At 43.6% G+C, this 16,394-nt stretch overlaps 1 protein-coding gene across 1 annotated transcript in view; it reads left to right on the top strand.

The window, feature by feature from the left end:
- ABCA4 (ATP binding cassette subfamily A member 4) overlaps window positions 1-16,394 on the top strand; it is a 154,304-nt gene that overhangs the window by 118,790 nt on the left and 19,120 nt on the right. Inside the window, exons 38-46 of the mRNA XM_019501637.1 lie at window positions 1,364-1,479; window positions 6,512-6,659; window positions 8,229-8,352; window positions 9,271-9,400; window positions 11,372-11,492; window positions 12,395-12,457; window positions 12,569-12,675; window positions 13,998-14,139; window positions 14,513-14,647. Coding sequence (XP_019357182.1) covers window positions 1,364-1,479; window positions 6,512-6,659; window positions 8,229-8,352; window positions 9,271-9,400; window positions 11,372-11,492; window positions 12,395-12,457; window positions 12,569-12,675; window positions 13,998-14,139; window positions 14,513-14,647 — 1,086 coding nt within the window. The remainder of the gene's footprint in view (window positions 1-1,363; window positions 1,480-6,511; window positions 6,660-8,228; window positions 8,353-9,270; window positions 9,401-11,371; window positions 11,493-12,394; window positions 12,458-12,568; window positions 12,676-13,997; window positions 14,140-14,512; window positions 14,648-16,394) is intronic.

Raw genomic sequence — 16,394 nt, 5'->3', positions numbered from 1 at the left:
AAAAGAGACTAGAACAGTAACCTGGGTTTGTGTAGAAGTAGAAGTCTTCAGAGCCTTACTGAGAGACCCAAAATTATTTTACAAGGAAAGAATGACTCCTTTGGCCAAATGAGCCACAACAGTAAAGGGCCCGAAAGAGTCCTTTAAAAGAAGAATTCTTCAATGTGAGCATTATACAATTTGTAAAGCAGGAGCAATTGAAAGGATTCTTGGGGCTCCACTGAAGACTGCACTTAAAAGAGGGAAAGGAGCATTAATTTGGTAGATATGGGAAAAGACGCAAGCAATCTGGTATCAGCTGCTGCAGGCTATACTGTGAGAATGTCTTCCCTCTCCAGAAGATAAACTTCTGATCATTGTGAGAATTTGGCATCAATAAATAATAAGCAGAAAAACTAGCCAGGGCAATGACTGAGCCTGCTGTCACTTGATTCTCTATCTTTATGTAGCAGCAGTCCAGCTTAGTGAATTGAAAACAACAAGAACTAGTCTTTTTATGTAAAATCTCTGTGCTTTTAATAAAACTCTTCCCAAACACCTAGACATCATTATGTATCTATCCTGTTATATAAATCAGTGTTTAGAGTTCTTACTCTTCAAACCAGGCTTGTAAGGTAACATTGTTACATGCAGTTAGATTTGTACTTTCCCCCATAAGAAGCAACATGATGGAGAAATTTAGGCTGCTGACAGACATGGAAAAAACAAAACAGCACTTTACCAGAAGAGGAAGCACTTCAGTTCAACCTGGCTTCCCAGTGTCTGTATAGATTGGGTGCTTCAGCAGGGTTTTTTTCTGGCACTTTTATCTAAAGCTGATTCAATTAGCTATTAGATAAAAGAGCCAAAAAGCCTCGCTGAAGCTCCCGATCTATACAAACATTGGAGAGCTGGGTCAAACTAATGTGATGCCTCTTCTAGGCATGTGCTGTGCTTGGTGCAGGGGTGTACCAAGCTTAAAGTGCTGGTTTGGTTTGGTTTTTTCCATGTCTGTAAGCAACCTTAGGACACCTATACACATGCATTGAGGCTGCTAGAGCATGGTAATTACTGCGCTCCAGCAGAGTCCAGCGTCATGTGCATCAGCATCCCCACTCTAAAAAATGGCAGTGGGGGTGCTTTAACTAAAGCTTGTTAGACAAACTGTAGTTAAAGCACCCTTGCCACCATTTTTCAGCACAGGGATGCTGATGCATGTGACACTCCAGATGCTTTAATTAGAGCAGCTAAAAAAGCTGGACCTAGCACATTATTTTTCTATGTCCCTTAGTTTAAAACCATTCTAGAGCAGGGCTGGATCTAATGGAGAGTTTGTAGAACTCTGTTGTACTCATACCTTGTATTTCTTACTTTGTTCTGCCAGGTGAACTATGTTGTGAGTGCCACTATGGTTGTGGGTATATTCATTGGCTTCAAGAAGAAAGCATACACTTCTCCAAGCAATCTCCCTGTGCTTATAGCATTGCTGCTTCTGTATGGGTAAGTCGTCTGGGCTGCTTATTTATGTAGGATCCACTTGGCAGAAGCGACCTAAACTTCCATGTTAGAAACACATTTCAGGTTCCTGAGCTGAGCTGGGTGTGGCTGATGTCTAGTTTTAAAAGGTATAGCACAGCACAGTACTGTCAAACTGGGAGTTTGTTAACTCTGATTCCAGCTTGGACTATATCTCACCCTGTAGCTTTAAACAAATCCCTTAACTCAGTGGTTCTCAAACTGTGGGTGGCAAACCCCCAGCAACTTAAAAGGGGGTTGCAAATTCTCTTCCCTCCCCAGAAGTGGTGGTGTGGGGGGTGGGGCCGCCCCGTCCATTGAACACTCTGTGCCGCCACCACATGCTACGTGCTGCTTCCCATGCCCAAGTCTGGCTGGTGGGCTGCTGGGGACCGCCCTGCCCCCCACTCATCAACTGGCCAGACTTGGTTGCAAGGAAGTGGCACGCAGCGCATGGCAGTGGCACAGAGTGCTTGATGGTGGTGGCAGCCCCGCGCCACCGTTTCTAGGGAGGGAAGAGAAGTTTGCAACCCCCTTGTCACAGTATCAAAAAGTTTGAGAACCCCTGCCTTAACCTCTTTTAACCAGTGAACCAGTTTTTCCAGCTATAGAGTCATGATATTGTTATATTGATTTACTATCTCATAGGTTCTATTGAGAATTATAGAATTAAACTATGAAACTATATAATTAGCTAATTGGCTGGAAGGGATTAAAAGAAAAGCAGCTTTTATGATTACTGCCCAGGAATAGGGGTCAATGTTCTTTTTGTTGTTACAGTACTAAAAATGGCCATGGGAAAGGTCCTAAAGGTGCTAAACACTGTGCAAACATACATAAAGGTAAATGAAGTGGTTGCCTAGTGCGTAGAGCACTGGCATTGTAGTAAAGAGCTTTCAAGATCAGCTGTTGCTTGTCTGTTATGTGATTTTGGTCAAGTTATTTAACCTTGCAACACCTCAGTGCATCTACATGTAAAATGCAGTAGGATACTTGTCCTCTTTGTTAGGTGTTGTGAAAGCCAAGGAAAGGAAGTCGTATATAAGAGCCAAATTTTCAAGGGCACTCCTTGCTGCAGAAAGCTTACGGTTGAACAGGTGTTTCCCAGATCAGCCACATGAGGAAAAATTTGCTTACTGCTTTTCACCTCTGCCACAAAGGGAGGTGTTGAGTTGTAAAGCTGAGCTGCACAGAAAAAGAAATTGGTCTTGTGTCCTGTTTTCTCATGTACAAAAAAGGCTTTAAAGTCTTAAACATTGTATTGGCAATCTTAGATATGTAGCATGAAGTGCTCATGAAACATTTGACTGAAATAAGAATTGCCAAAAGTGTTTTTGCAAAACTAAGTACTTTTCACTTCCCATTCCAGTTTTTCAGGGTTCCTACATATGGTGTGTCAAATAGTGTGATCTTACTAGTTTTGTTGTCTATAGTGCCTTCTAGGGGAAAATAGATCAGAAAAATCTGAATTTCTAATGCAAAAACACAAGCAGTTTGTTTCCCTTAAAACAAAACATAAAGCCTTTCATGTCCTCTTTATGAATCACAAAGAAGTATACAAGGGCACAAATCCAATTTTGTGTTTTCTTGATAAATTAGCTTTAATTCACTAAAGTAGTTTGGATAGAGCAAGCACATTGAAAATGCAAAGCATTATAACTATGTCGTGTTTGTAAAACACTGGAAGATGAAAAAATGCTGTATAAGGGACTGGCACTGTTTTATTTCTTGTTATGTAGCCCATACATTTTTTAAATTATGGTAGCACAATCACTAAATGTGGTGTCTGTTTAAGAGTACCTAAAAAGCATTTAAAAACAGAATAAAGAACTTATACAGACATAAAAGTGTGCATCTCTATTATAAAAGCAGTCTTTATTATTTTAAAGCACCTATAAAAACTGAGAAATGTTTTGCCAAAGAGCTTCACTGTACATGGCTGAGGCTTTGTTAGGAGCTTCATAATTTGCTGCTAAATGAAAATCATGAGAAAAGTAAAGTAGGTGAGGTAGTAAGGATCACTTATTTTCATGTTTTGACCCTTTGACCCACACGACACTCCTATCCTGTTTTTGCTTGTGCTGTCCCAAGAAATTAGTTGTATCTTTCACCCTTTGGCCCCACAAAGGGGCTATTAGTTAGCTGGGTGGGCCCAAAGGCCCATGTTAATATGGAAGATACAAATAGACAGGAGCTTTTGAGGCCCAGTCAGTTGGTGTCTAAAGATACTACCCCTTGTGCCAGCTGGACTGCTGAAGCAGCCCTGACCTGGAGTGGCCCGACTCCTTCCCCCCCCACCCACTACAGCAGTCTGGCAGTGGAGGCTGTTGCCTGGCTGTGACCTGCTGCCATCTGCGACAGCATCTGCCCCCTTGGACCTGTGGCCCCACGGCTGCATGCCTGCCAGACCTGGATGGGGTGCCCTGGCTCTGCTATCTGGCCAGCTATCACCCAAAAGATGTGCTCCTTGCAGTGGCCCACTCTGAACTGTCCAAGTGTGTTCTCTTGGCCCCAAATGACCAACAGGTCAGCCACCTCATCTGCCCTCCAGCTGGGTCCCCAGTGCTGGCCCTGGACAGGCTCCTCTGTGCAGGTCTTGCCACTTGTCTGACCAGCAGACATCCTGGTGTTCCCTGTTTAAAAATTGCAAATTCTCTGATAAGAAATTCAAATTCTTTCATTAAAATGCCCAAAATTGTGTTCTTTCACTATTAAAATGAAATGCCACTATGTATCAAGAGATCAGTTGGGCAGTGTTTTATTGATATATTTACAAGCTGAAAGCAGTTTGGAAGCCTACCAGTGCCTCTATCATCATAATAAAATAATTCTAAATATCTATACAGTTTGGCATTTACTTTTAGCCTTTTTGTCATAGAGAAATCAGAGCTGCCCCTACCCTTTTCACTCACCAGGATGTGCAGTGCTGAGCAGCACTGATATGCCAGTGCCCTGCTCTTCACTCTCAGTCCACAGCCTGCCTCCCGCCCCAGTCCCTTTACTCCTGATCCACAACTCACCAGCAGCAGCAACAGCCATCAGGGTGCTCGAGCCCTTGTGGCATGGGGCAGCATGGCTCGGTCCTGGCCACCTGGCACCTGGCACTGCCTCTACCACGTCGTGTGGGTGTGGCCCGTGCTGCACTGGGCCGTTCACCTTTGGGCAGCTCCGGCTGTCACCTGGGCCCCATGCAGCTCACAGAGACCACCTGGGCTGGGTTCTGCGTGCACAGTGACAGCTCAAGTGGCCCAGAACTGCCCGAAGGCATGTTGCACCATGCTGAGCCAAGCCACATCTGCACGATGTGGCAGAGGCAGCACTGGGTGCCAGGTGGCTAGGGCCAAGCTGCGCTTCGCCACACCATATGTGGGGGCTGCGACACAAGGCCCCAAGCACCCCAGTGGCCACTGCTGCTGCTCATGAGCTGAGAACCATGCAGGGGGGGATGTGGGTCCTGCAGCGAGCAAGCGGGGGACCCACCCCTCCTGAGCTGCCACCCCCAGCCCTCCCCACTCCCTACTTACATGGAATGGAGCCCCGGTCCAGGTCCCTGCAGCCTGCACTGCTGTTTGCCCTGCACAGGCAGGCAGTGTGCTTCAGCTGGCTACCAGCCGTCTCTTTGGAGGGGCTTAAGCCTCTGGTTGCCTCAGGGTATGGTCCTGGACCATGCCCTGCCCTGCATTTCCTGCCCACCCCCCATGTTTTATTTTGATACCTGACTATCCAGGTATCAAATTTTGAGAACTCACTGCAAATATGCAGTGCGGGAAACTTTTCTTTGTTCCCAGCGTCCCTCTTGCCGCATCTCAAACTGCTTTGAGATGCAGCAAGAGGCACATGTGGGTTCATCTGGATGCGCCCATAATGGTCACATAGGGCAAGCCCCAGAATGGGCTGCAGGTTAGGAAATGAGATGTGCTAGTAGAGCTTAGAGAGTATCTACATTTATATAGTATTTTCTTGTAGTTCAGAGTTGTTTACCTGGTGGTCTGTGAGCCGCGTGTAGTCCACAAGGCACTTATCCAAGCACCACTGTATCTATCACTCCTGCTGCACTAGCAGTTGGGGCATCACTTCCTTCTCCAGCCTCTGCTTCCTGTTCCCACCCAGGGAATAGTGTGGTACAACCTGTCGTGCTGGGGAGACCATGACCTGCAGCTGCCCCCCCCCAGCTCACCCCTGTGCACAGTACAGGGGAAGAGGGGAGGTTGCCCAGACAGGTGCATGGTGTAGCAGTGAGGGCACTGCCCGCACACACAGTGGAGCAGGGGGTCACCTGTACAGCAGTGGCTGCAGGGGTGCATGGCTCACATTACTGTAACTTGCACAAAGTGAGGCTCCAGCTGGTGCGTCCCGTGCAGAATGTGGTCCCCACCCGCCTGGAAGCTGGACAGCCCTGCTCTAATTGGTACTTCTCAAACAAGTGCCATGATAGTATTTTGCATTTAGAAGCTCTGCATTTTACCCACAAAATATCTTAAAACAGTAATTGTATGTATTTGCTTTATTTGTGTGCAAAGGCTGCCTTCATAATCATTAGTCTTATCTGCTGAAGTGTTCATATTAAACACTTAATTAACTGATTAGTAGTAAGTGTGAATGTTTGGATTTTTTTCTGGTCAGCCCCAGAGATTACATACTCCATTTCCTACATCTCACCTTTACCTGCTTCTCTCAGAGATTATCTAGAACTCAACTACCATCTTTTAATCACTTGTCCAGGGATGTCAGGTAATCATCCCCTTGGATGAATGATGATGATTACCTTGCTAGAAAGGTCTCCTCAGTTGCATTTTACACCATGGCTCTGTGTATGGGTGGCAAACAAAACTAGGGAGAGAAAAAAGTGCCATCATGCTGTAATTAGGGGAAAATAACCTAGTAAAAGTTTCCAATTGGTTTGGATGACTCATTTCATATGGGAGAAAAAGAAGAAAGCTTACCCTGATGTCTCTGATAGACAAACTAATATGAATTCTGAGGAGTTATTACCACTGTGTTTGTCTTTCCTATACAGATGGGCAGTAATTCCCATGATGTACCCAGCAGCCTACCTTTTCAGTGTCCCTAGCACAGCATATGTTGCATTGTCTTGTATTAATCTCTTCATTGGGATCAACAGCAGTGCCATTACATTTGTCCTGGAGCTGTTTGAAAATAACCCGGTAAGCAAGCAGTGCTTTGCTAGAAACATTGTTTTAATGAGTCAAATGCTATGCACACTGTTCCAGGTTAGCACATTCTGCATTGCCATCAGTAGTGACTGTTTTCCCCCTCTGCTGCCCTTTCTGGGAGTGAGTAAGTAGGGGGAAAACTCATAGGTATATGCAGCAGTGTGGGGATGAGAGCAGCGTTAGCTAAAGAGACCATGGGTAAAGCTATGGTGGGTTGCCAACCAGCCACCTGTGCACAGGAGTGACAGTGAAATGATTGTGATCACTGTGAGAGAAGCCACACTGAGCTGCCACCAGGAGACATTTCCTTCTTCTGCTGGTGATAGTTTCAGGCCCTCCTCCACAATGGATCCGTCACTTCTAGGAAGCAGGGCGGGCAGTGAGAAAGGTATGAAGCTGCCATTACCAAGGGAAGGAGCTGGCATCTGACAACCAAGCCTATGCCTCACCATCCCACATCTGGCCTATGCTAGCATTTTGGTCCGTCTCCACCCACTGGTTCCACTCCCCGCAGTGGTGACAGCTGTGAGAGCACTAGAGTAGACAGGCATATGTTGGGTGCCAGCATTTTAAATAGCTTGCCATTTGGGCCTGCTCAGAGCAAAGATAAGACACGGTGCTTAAACACTGGTGTCATGTCTTCATTAGCACTTCTGCCATTGCTCCCCATTAGCAGTTCTTGGGAGACCAGTACTGACACCCATTCTACATCTGGCTGTATTATCCAGTCAGTTTTCAATGCTGGCAGTGCACTTTCAAACACAATATATTACTGTGTAACTGGTTGGTTTGGAAGCGAAGCAGGTTTTAGCTCAGGTGGCTTCAAAATTTCAAGATCCAGTTTTGCGATCCCTTCTGGCTCTGTTCCATACATTTCCCAGTTTATTTGTAAACATTGTGGGATGCCACAGCTGCACAGCTTCCTGCTGTGGTAATGCAGCAATACAATCCCAGTCTGTGGCACAGCAGGCCAATATTACATTACCCCTGAGGGTAGGTCTACATTATAAATACTGCTTTCAAGAAGGTAAACCCACGCAGAGTTCCACGCTGCTGTGGGTAGCCTGTTCTTGGTACCTCAGCCAGAGTGTTTATTGCTAGCTCAGGAATGCTTACACTACATTTCAGCTGGCAGTGTAGAAGTGCCCTGAGACATTCTTTCCAAGATCTTCTCCTGGCCCTTTTTGTAGTTACAGACCAGGCATTATATAAGATCTGAACAAATGAGAAAAAAAATTCTGTTCAAGAAATAGAATATATGCTGATAGAGCCAGAGTTGCATATCACATCACATACACTACATTTTATAATATTTCTCTGTGCTTGCTGGCATATTTTTTACATATAGATTCCTAGGATTTTGTTTCAGTTGCCACAGTTGCCCCTGTTACAAACTGAATTCTCTATTCTCTGTTGGTATGGAGACTGGTAAAATACTTCTGTGTTCTGAAAAAGGAGACCTAATTTCACTGAAATTACAGGGAACTTTCATTCCCTTATGTTTTCTTAAAGAAAATGCTCTGAGATGTCTGGATTTGCTCTTGTTTCCATATGTTACAGTCTTTGCTGAAATTCAATAACAAATTGAAAAACTTGCTGCTGATCTTCCCACATTTCTGCCTGGGAAGGGGACTCATTGACCTAGCCATGAACCAAGCAGTGACTGATGTATATGCCAGGTTTGGTAAGTAATAGCCAGTAACCACGAGGAAATTCTTGGAGAGCAACCCTGGGTACTTCCATACCAGGATAGAGATATATTAGCAGTGTTGACTCGGAAGATTAGTGACTTTCCAGTTTCCACAAGGGGTATTAAGAATGGTGAGAGTGAAAGTTCGACTGTTTTAAGGTGTGTGCAGTACTCCGAACAAGTTGCAAGTGCTAGGAGGGCCCTAAGTGGATGATCATCCACACCAGTCTCCTGTATCCAAATTAATTTAATCTGTACCAGTTTTCTGCTTCATTTTCTGCCCTTTTAAGAGACAGGTATTTGAAATAAGATATTAACATTCTCTTATCAGACTGCAGGGTGTAGAAGGCTGCTGTTGATACTAACTAGTAATATCTCCTTTCCCTTTCCCTTTCTGGGCAACCTTGGGCCCTTGGACAGTCACAGCTGGGATATATTTTGGCAGTATTCCATGACAGGCTGCTATTTTGATAACCCTATGTCCATTTTAAAAGTGGCTGTCTTTCTTAAAATACCTCTATTCTACTTGGTTCTGGGGCTGCCCTGGATAAAAGAGAATGTCTTGCTGAAAAGGTAGTGACACATCAACAAAAGGTCATTAATTTGCCTTCAGAAAGAAAATCTTACCTCTAAAATACCCCCTGCAGATGTCTGCTTATGATTTACAAATGGCCATATATTAATGGAGACGTCATTTATTTTCACCCAATACGAGTGCCTAGAGTTAAAAGAGCTAAGTTTGGTTATGTATTTCCAATAAGAAGCTCTATCAGGGGACTTTGAAAAAGTACCTGGTCATGATCATATAAATTACAAATTTGCATCCTAAGCCATTACACTAATGGGTTTTGCTCTCAGGAACAATGGTTTGGGCAATAATTCACCTACTTTTCTGGTGGTTTTACTCCAAAGGTGAGGAGCGTGTCTCGAATCCATTCCAGTGGGACTTTATTGGAAAGAATCTGTTTGCTATGGCAGTGGAAGGGATTGTATACTTTGCTCTCAACCTCTTCATGCAGCATCGTTTTTTCCACACAAGGTGGTATGTTTGAAAAATCTTTAACTCAGAAATCTGTATGAAAGTTATTCTATTGAGAAAATGACTGCCCCATTACCTGCTGGGGTTGCTTTCTCTCTCTTGAAAGCCTTACATTTGTGATGGGTTTAGCAGCTTCACCCTATTAATTTATTTTGATTTCATCCTAAATCCCCAATACAGGGGCCCTTTCCCAGGTGTAAATGTGCCATTCATGCTCTGACAAGATTTTCAAGGAGGATTCCAGTTGGTGCTAGGTCTTTTCTCACGTGGCGTGCTGTCTACCAGGAACCAGGACAACTGGACTGAGTATATCATCTCATTACACAGAGGCCACCAAACAGTTGCCAGCTAGTAAAAGCTTTAACTGAGCAACAAGTTTGTTCTTAACCAGTGACAGAGGAGTTCTTTGCTGTTGCAAAATGCTCTGGTCCACCCCAGCCCCTGTGTTCCCAGGACTAAGACCTTTACTTACAGAAGTGGAGAATGCAAGTGCGAGAGTGCTGCAGCCAGCAGCACTTATAAAAGTGCTTCCCTTATAAAACCAAGGTCTCATCTCTCCAGTCATGGGAATTAACTAGTTTATTAACTAGTTAAAAATTAAAGAAATGGCTAACTTTTAACTTCAACTACTTAAATTTTTAAGCTGTCAACTTTTAACTTTAGTTTTAAAAAAAAGGTTAACTTTAACTTTTTTGAAGTATAAGTTAAAAGTTAAAAACAAATGAAATCTGGCATTTTTCCTGACACAGCCACTCTCTAGGACTTGCATGGAATGATATTTCTTTATTGAAACTCTAGGATTTCTTGTTTGAGAGACAAAGAGTAGTGTGCCTTCCTATGAGATATAGTCTCTTAAGAACTACAAGTCTCAGAGTTCCTTAATTCATACTGGCAGTTTCTGTGCATTTGCAGAAGTCAACAGGGCAGCCAATTGGCTGCAGGACAGGGAACAAGTGAGGGTGAAACAAATGATGACTTTTTTAATTTTAATGAAGATCAAAACCAGCAGCCCAGGGCCCAAGAAGTTGAGAATTACTTCTCATCTGTGAAAAACTTATCTGAGATGTCACCTACTATAGAAAAGCTATTCATCTGTTATAACACAAACTTTCCCTCATCTGTCCATGTGGAGCAATTGCTCAGTAATGGGGGGCTTTAGTTTTGAAAGACAGAAGAGGAAAATTGTCAGATGTAAATTTTGAAATGCAGCTTTTGCTAACATTCAATAAGCATGTTTAAACAGTTTCTGCTATGCAGCTGAACATTCGTTTTCTCATTTAAACTGATTTTCTCATTTCAGTCTAGTTTTGATTTTCAGACACTTTCATTATTTCTTATTCAGATGTATTTCATACCCTTTTGTTACCTTTTGAGCAATACAGTTGTAACAACAGAGGTTTCCTGTGGAAAGAGCTTTCATTTGTCACCTGGCTATGAATAACTCCTTTTTGTTATTCTGGTATACCTATATGATGCAAAGTACTTCACATGGTGAGGGTGAGAAGGATCTAACATTACATAGGTATTGGTAAATTGTTATTCTGAAAACTGTGAGACAAGTAGAACATTGTTTTCAGGCAAAGCAGGATGAGTTCCAAGTAAATTAGTGGGCTTCTGTGGGCTTATGGAAAAGAAACCCACTCATTGCATTTAAAAATGAAAAATGATGCCAAGAGGCAATTCATCGTGTTTCACGCATTTCTCACAAATCAACTTAACTTTTAACTAATTACTCTCTTTTTAACTTACCTTTTAACTAGTTGAAAGTGGAAATATTTAACTTTTAACTTAACTCAAGTTAATTTTAAAGGCTGCTAACTTTTAACTAGTTACATTTTTCATAAACTTTTCCCATGACTGCATCTCTCCCATTAGTCATACTTTCTGGCAGTTGTCTCACTGTGATTTCAGTTTGCTACTGTAACCATGTCCCATGTAATTCATTCACTCAGTGAATCTCTTGGCTTTTCTTAGGTTTTATTATCCTGTCACAACACCCATTAATGATGAAGATGAGGATGTTGCAGAGGAAAGACAAAGAATTTTGAAAGGAGGAAGCAAAACAGATGTCTTAACATTAAAAGAACTGACAAAGGTAATACTTTGAGAATGATAAAGTCTATGTTAGCTTTAGGTGGATACTCCTCTGACGGGGGGGAGGGTGGGGGGACCAGTGACAGATTATTGTTCCACAGTGCACATCAACCAGCAGATTAGATGGTTTTAAAACCAAGAAAATTTAGTCATGAAAAAATTGAACATGACTGAGCTAAGCTATCAAAAGTCAAGCTAAAGTTCTTAATATCAGTACAGGAAAATATACTCTTGATGCTGCTCCCTTCCTTATTTACTGCCTTGCTGAAGTGCCCAAACTCCTTTATCCTCCCACCTTGCCATCCCAAACTAAAATTCTGCCATCTCCCTTAGATTGCACAGCAGTTGTCCATCAGATTCTTCATTTTGGTTTGCTGTTCTTCCATATATAAGTCCTAATCTCCCCTTTAGCTGTCCTCATATTTCTGGACTAAGAAACTCACAGTGTGGTGCTAGCTAATTTCTTTCCAGGGGCTGAACACATCTGAATGATGCTTTCTGCCATTTTCTTCAGCATCCCAAAATTATACCTACCTTATATCTTTGACTGGAAGTTTTATTCTTTGGTCTTCATTTCCTTTGCTTTATCTTTTTTGTTCATCGGGGGCTTTCGGTTACAGTAGAGATTCTGAAAACTGGATCCATGTGCCATAGATATGAAATAACAGGTTAGATAAAAGTGACACATCCAATTTAAGAGTCATTTAAAGTGTGGCTAGTTAAGAGGAAGTGTTTGATTTGTGGAATGTTTGTACCGTGAGTTTTAAATTGTTCTAGGGTTACATTTTATTCTTGTCAAGGCTTTAGAGCTGCCTCATGCCCATTTGACTAAACAGTCACATTCTGAGAATTGTCTCTGCTGTGGGACTCTGAAATAGGAGTTTTATTCTCTTCTCTTCCTAGCTTTATGCAACTGGACAAAGACCAGCGGTAGACAGACTCTGCGTGGGCATTCGTCCTGGAGAGGTGGGTTGTTCAATAGCACCAGGACACATTTTGTGGCTGAGTTCAAGTTTTGTAATCCTATTGCTTTCCAAGCTGTAAGTACTGAAGAACGTGATACATTTTATAATTTAGTGCTTTGGCCTTCTGGGAGTGAATGGTGCTGGCAAGACAACAACTTTCAAAATGCTGACTGGGGACACTGATGTGACAACTGGAGATGCTGTGGTGGCTGGCAACAGGTAAGCTCCTTAAGACACTCTGGCAGTCCCGTTCCCACTGGATAAGTGACCACATCACAGAAGCTTTCACTATGTCTGGCACTCACTGGCAGCCCTTGTGGACACTCTTGGCAGACATGAAGGGCCTGGCAATTGTGCACAGTGGAGTAGTTGGCACTGCTGTTGCTCTTGGCTGGGCCTCTTCTGTAGATAGAGGACATCATCCAGAGTCAAGTCAGTTATAAGTAAAGTAGAATGAAATATTAGTATTTGGAGACTCCTAATCTCTGGTGCTCTGTGATGTGAAAGATCCTACCCTATAGAGACTTGCTGCCTGCTTTTCTCTGGGTGTGATTGATTTTGTGTTGGAAAGTCTGAATATAATTGGTAGGCATGAGACTGAGGCATAAAAATCAGTTGGAATTTGTACTTCCCAAAGCACAGGTGTGGTTTTCACATTTCCTAAAACTGCAGCTTGAATATCTCAGTCTCTTGCAGTGAAGTGTAGAGCTGTTCTTCTACATGTGAAGAGTGACTGTTTCTTATGCATGTTTGGTGTTTAATGTGTTCTGGACTGTAACTACAAACAGCCAAAAGACAGCAGCAATTCACAGGCAAAGCAAATCAGCTCTTTTATTTCCCTTTCCCCTCTCCCGACTACACCCAAAAGCAGTGTCAGCATTGTTTCTTGCTTATCTACTCCCACAGCTTACATTCCAAGATTAAACTGCCTGATTTGTTACCTAGAAATAAATACCATTAACAAAATAGGATCTGCTGAGTTGCTGTTCAGAGAAGGACTTGTCTTACTTGCCTTCAAGCTGGTTTATACTGTACAATCTAGCTTCAACAGAAAAAGCGGGGGAGAAGAGACTAGTTTACACTCTTATTTGGGCTGAGTGGACTAGAAATGGAATTTATGCACACATGCCAGCCGTAACATGATGAAGCACCATCGCCCTGGGCAATTGCTGAGCACTTTAACAGTGCATCTCCTCAGGGGGAAGCATTGGTGTGAGTGATATCTTTTATTGGACCAACTGCATAGTTAGAATAGACTTAGACAAGCTTTTGAATGAGATGCATTCTTCATCAGGTTAAGAAAAGATATTACTCACAATAATCCTTGCCTTTCATGTAATTCTTGGACCATCGTGGCTACAGCCTCACTCCAGCAGTAGCAGAACATGGAAGATCTCAAAATCCTCAGATGGGATTAATCTGTAGGCTGGTTTCACTAATGAGGGAGATACTGCCCAGAGAAAACAGACTTTCTGCAAGCTTTCCATTTCTTTCCCAGAGTTGTTATTATTGTCACGTTACTTTGTTCATTCTCTCTCCAGTATATTGACCAACATCTCTGACGTCCATCAAAGCATGGGCTATTGCCCTCAGTTTGATGCTATTGATGACCTGCTCACAGGTCGGGAACATCTCCGTCTCTATGCATGCCTGCGAGGAGTCCCAGGAAAGGAAATCGAGAGGGTAAAGCTATCTCTTTTTTGCTAGCTCTTTGGCTTAAAATAAATATTTGATATGATTAATTGAAACTCTCCCATGTGTAGGGTTAGAATTTCTGTTCCTGGAAATTTGGGGTGCAGTTCAAGTCATTTGGACAGCTTAGCACATGACTGCACCAGCAGAGGCAAGTATGTGGTCTTCTGTGAGGCATGAAGTGGTAGTTCACCCTCCTTTACAAGCAGTTGTGCTCATTAATGGAGTCACCTTTGTTCCAGCCATAAGATATGTTTACTAAATCACTGTTTCTTCTCTGGCTCTACCAGAAGTGGGAAGCACCAGATCTGCCTGACATTCATTATCTGCTACGTGAAAAAAGAATTAATGCTCTTTCCTACAGGTTGCTGAGTGGGGTATTCAGAAGCTGGGTCTCCACATGTATGCTGACCAGCTGGCAGGCACTTATAGTGGTGGCAACAAACGCAAACTTTCCACTGCCATCGCACTGATAGGCTGCCCTCCTCTCATCCTACTAGTAAGTGTCACAGGAAAGTAAATCTGTGATGTTGCAACATGGTATTTCAGAAAGCTCTTCTCCAAATCAGGTATTCTGCCTGCGGTTAATAAAGGGCTGAGCACCTCTGGTAAAGGGTCTACTACTACCCTCAAATCTTGTCAATTTAAATGGCATTGTTAGTTCTTTGATTTCACTGGAAACTAGGGGGTTTAACATCCCTTAGGACTGACCACTAAGTAACTACCACAGGAAAGTTCTTCAGTGGAGGACTTGAGCTAAAATTCCGGATCCAGTCACCTCTGAATGACATGGAAGTTCAAATCGATACCTCTGCTCACCACAGCTCACCTCTGCTTGTTGTATAGGGAACAAATCAGAGTATATAACCATTGATTTCAGAGATGATTTTATGAGCAGATATACCTGGTGGAGTAGGCCAGCACTTTTTTTTAACAGTGCCATCTAATTTATCCATGGAAATAAAAATATGAGTGGAGCATACCTGGGACAGAATTCTGCTTCCCTTTGTGCATCTAAATGGTAGTTTTCTGTGTGCATAAGTGGTGGTTTTGTTACTTATGCACAGGTTGCAATTCTGCTTCCCTTGCAGTGTGGATGCTAAGCCTGCATGCATTTGTTGAGCATGCTCAATAAGCTGTACACTGGTTAATTGTGTAATTACCTTAAGACCAGCTACATGTGCAAAGTACTTATCACACCATAAAAAGCTCCAACCAGCTATAAAGTTAGACCTCAAAGTGTATGCTAACTTTATAGCTGGTTGCTATCAAGCTTTAATTTTCATGTGTATGGGGTGCACTATGCCCAGTGTGAAACCCCTAGGCCCTGGGGATTGAGGCAGCCATGATCCCTGGGGGATCAGGGATGCATGAAGACCCCAAGCTTGGGAGATCACAGCTACCTGTCTCAGGGGTGTGTGGGATGCCTCCACATCTGGGAGCCCCTCATGTCACATGGCAGGAGGCGCAATTGTGTGGATCATGTGTTAGATACCATTGTGCCTTTACCTGCACATGTAGAGGGGCCCTGTGTAAGGTCTATAAGATGTAGGACTGGAACAAGCATTGCAGGAGTACAGTGAAGGGAACTGCACAGAGACATGGTTCTGCAATACTTTAAAGTGCTACCTTTCAAGACAAACCTGGATTTTCATTGCAGCTGTTTGTGCAGCTGCAGGGGGTTGGGGTGTGGAGTCCAGCTGGCTGCGCACATGGAAGAGCTACACTCTGAAGAGGACTCCATGCTGCTTAACCTATTCCCTGCTGGCTTCAGAGTGGGCAGTTTGTTCCCTTGGTGGTGCAGCAGCACTGGCTGTATGGAGGGGAGGGGGGAAGAGGGGCTGGGTCTTTCGCCAAGAGCAGCACTTGCCCTGGCTCCTGGGAGCCTAGCTTAGGGCTTTGCATTGCTTACCGTACCCCATTCCCCTCTGGCTTTGGTGCCACCAGTTTGCTCTCTTACAACAGCAGCCTTGCTGGCCATGTGGAGGGAACAGGGGAAGAGAGAATGGGACTTTCTGCAGGAGCAGCACATACCCTGTAGGGTTGTGCGAAATTTCAGCAGCCATTTCATTTAGGAGGTTTCATAGTTTCATAGTTGGTAGGGTCAGAAGGGACCTGAGCAGATCATCAAATCTGACCCCCTGCCATGGCAGGAAAGAGTACTGGGGTCAAATGACCCCAGCAAGGTGTTCATCCAGCCTCCTCTTAAAGACCCCCAGGGTACGAGCCAGCACCACTTCGTTTGG

The sequence above is a fragment of the Gavialis gangeticus genome, unplaced genomic scaffold (genome assembly GCF_001723915.1).
Source record: "Gavialis gangeticus isolate Ggan-Ray unplaced genomic scaffold, GavGan_comp1, whole genome shotgun sequence".
Taxonomy (NCBI): Eukaryota; Metazoa; Chordata; order Crocodylia; family Gavialidae; genus Gavialis; species Gavialis gangeticus.
This window is presented reverse-complemented; position numbering and strand designations above follow the sequence as displayed.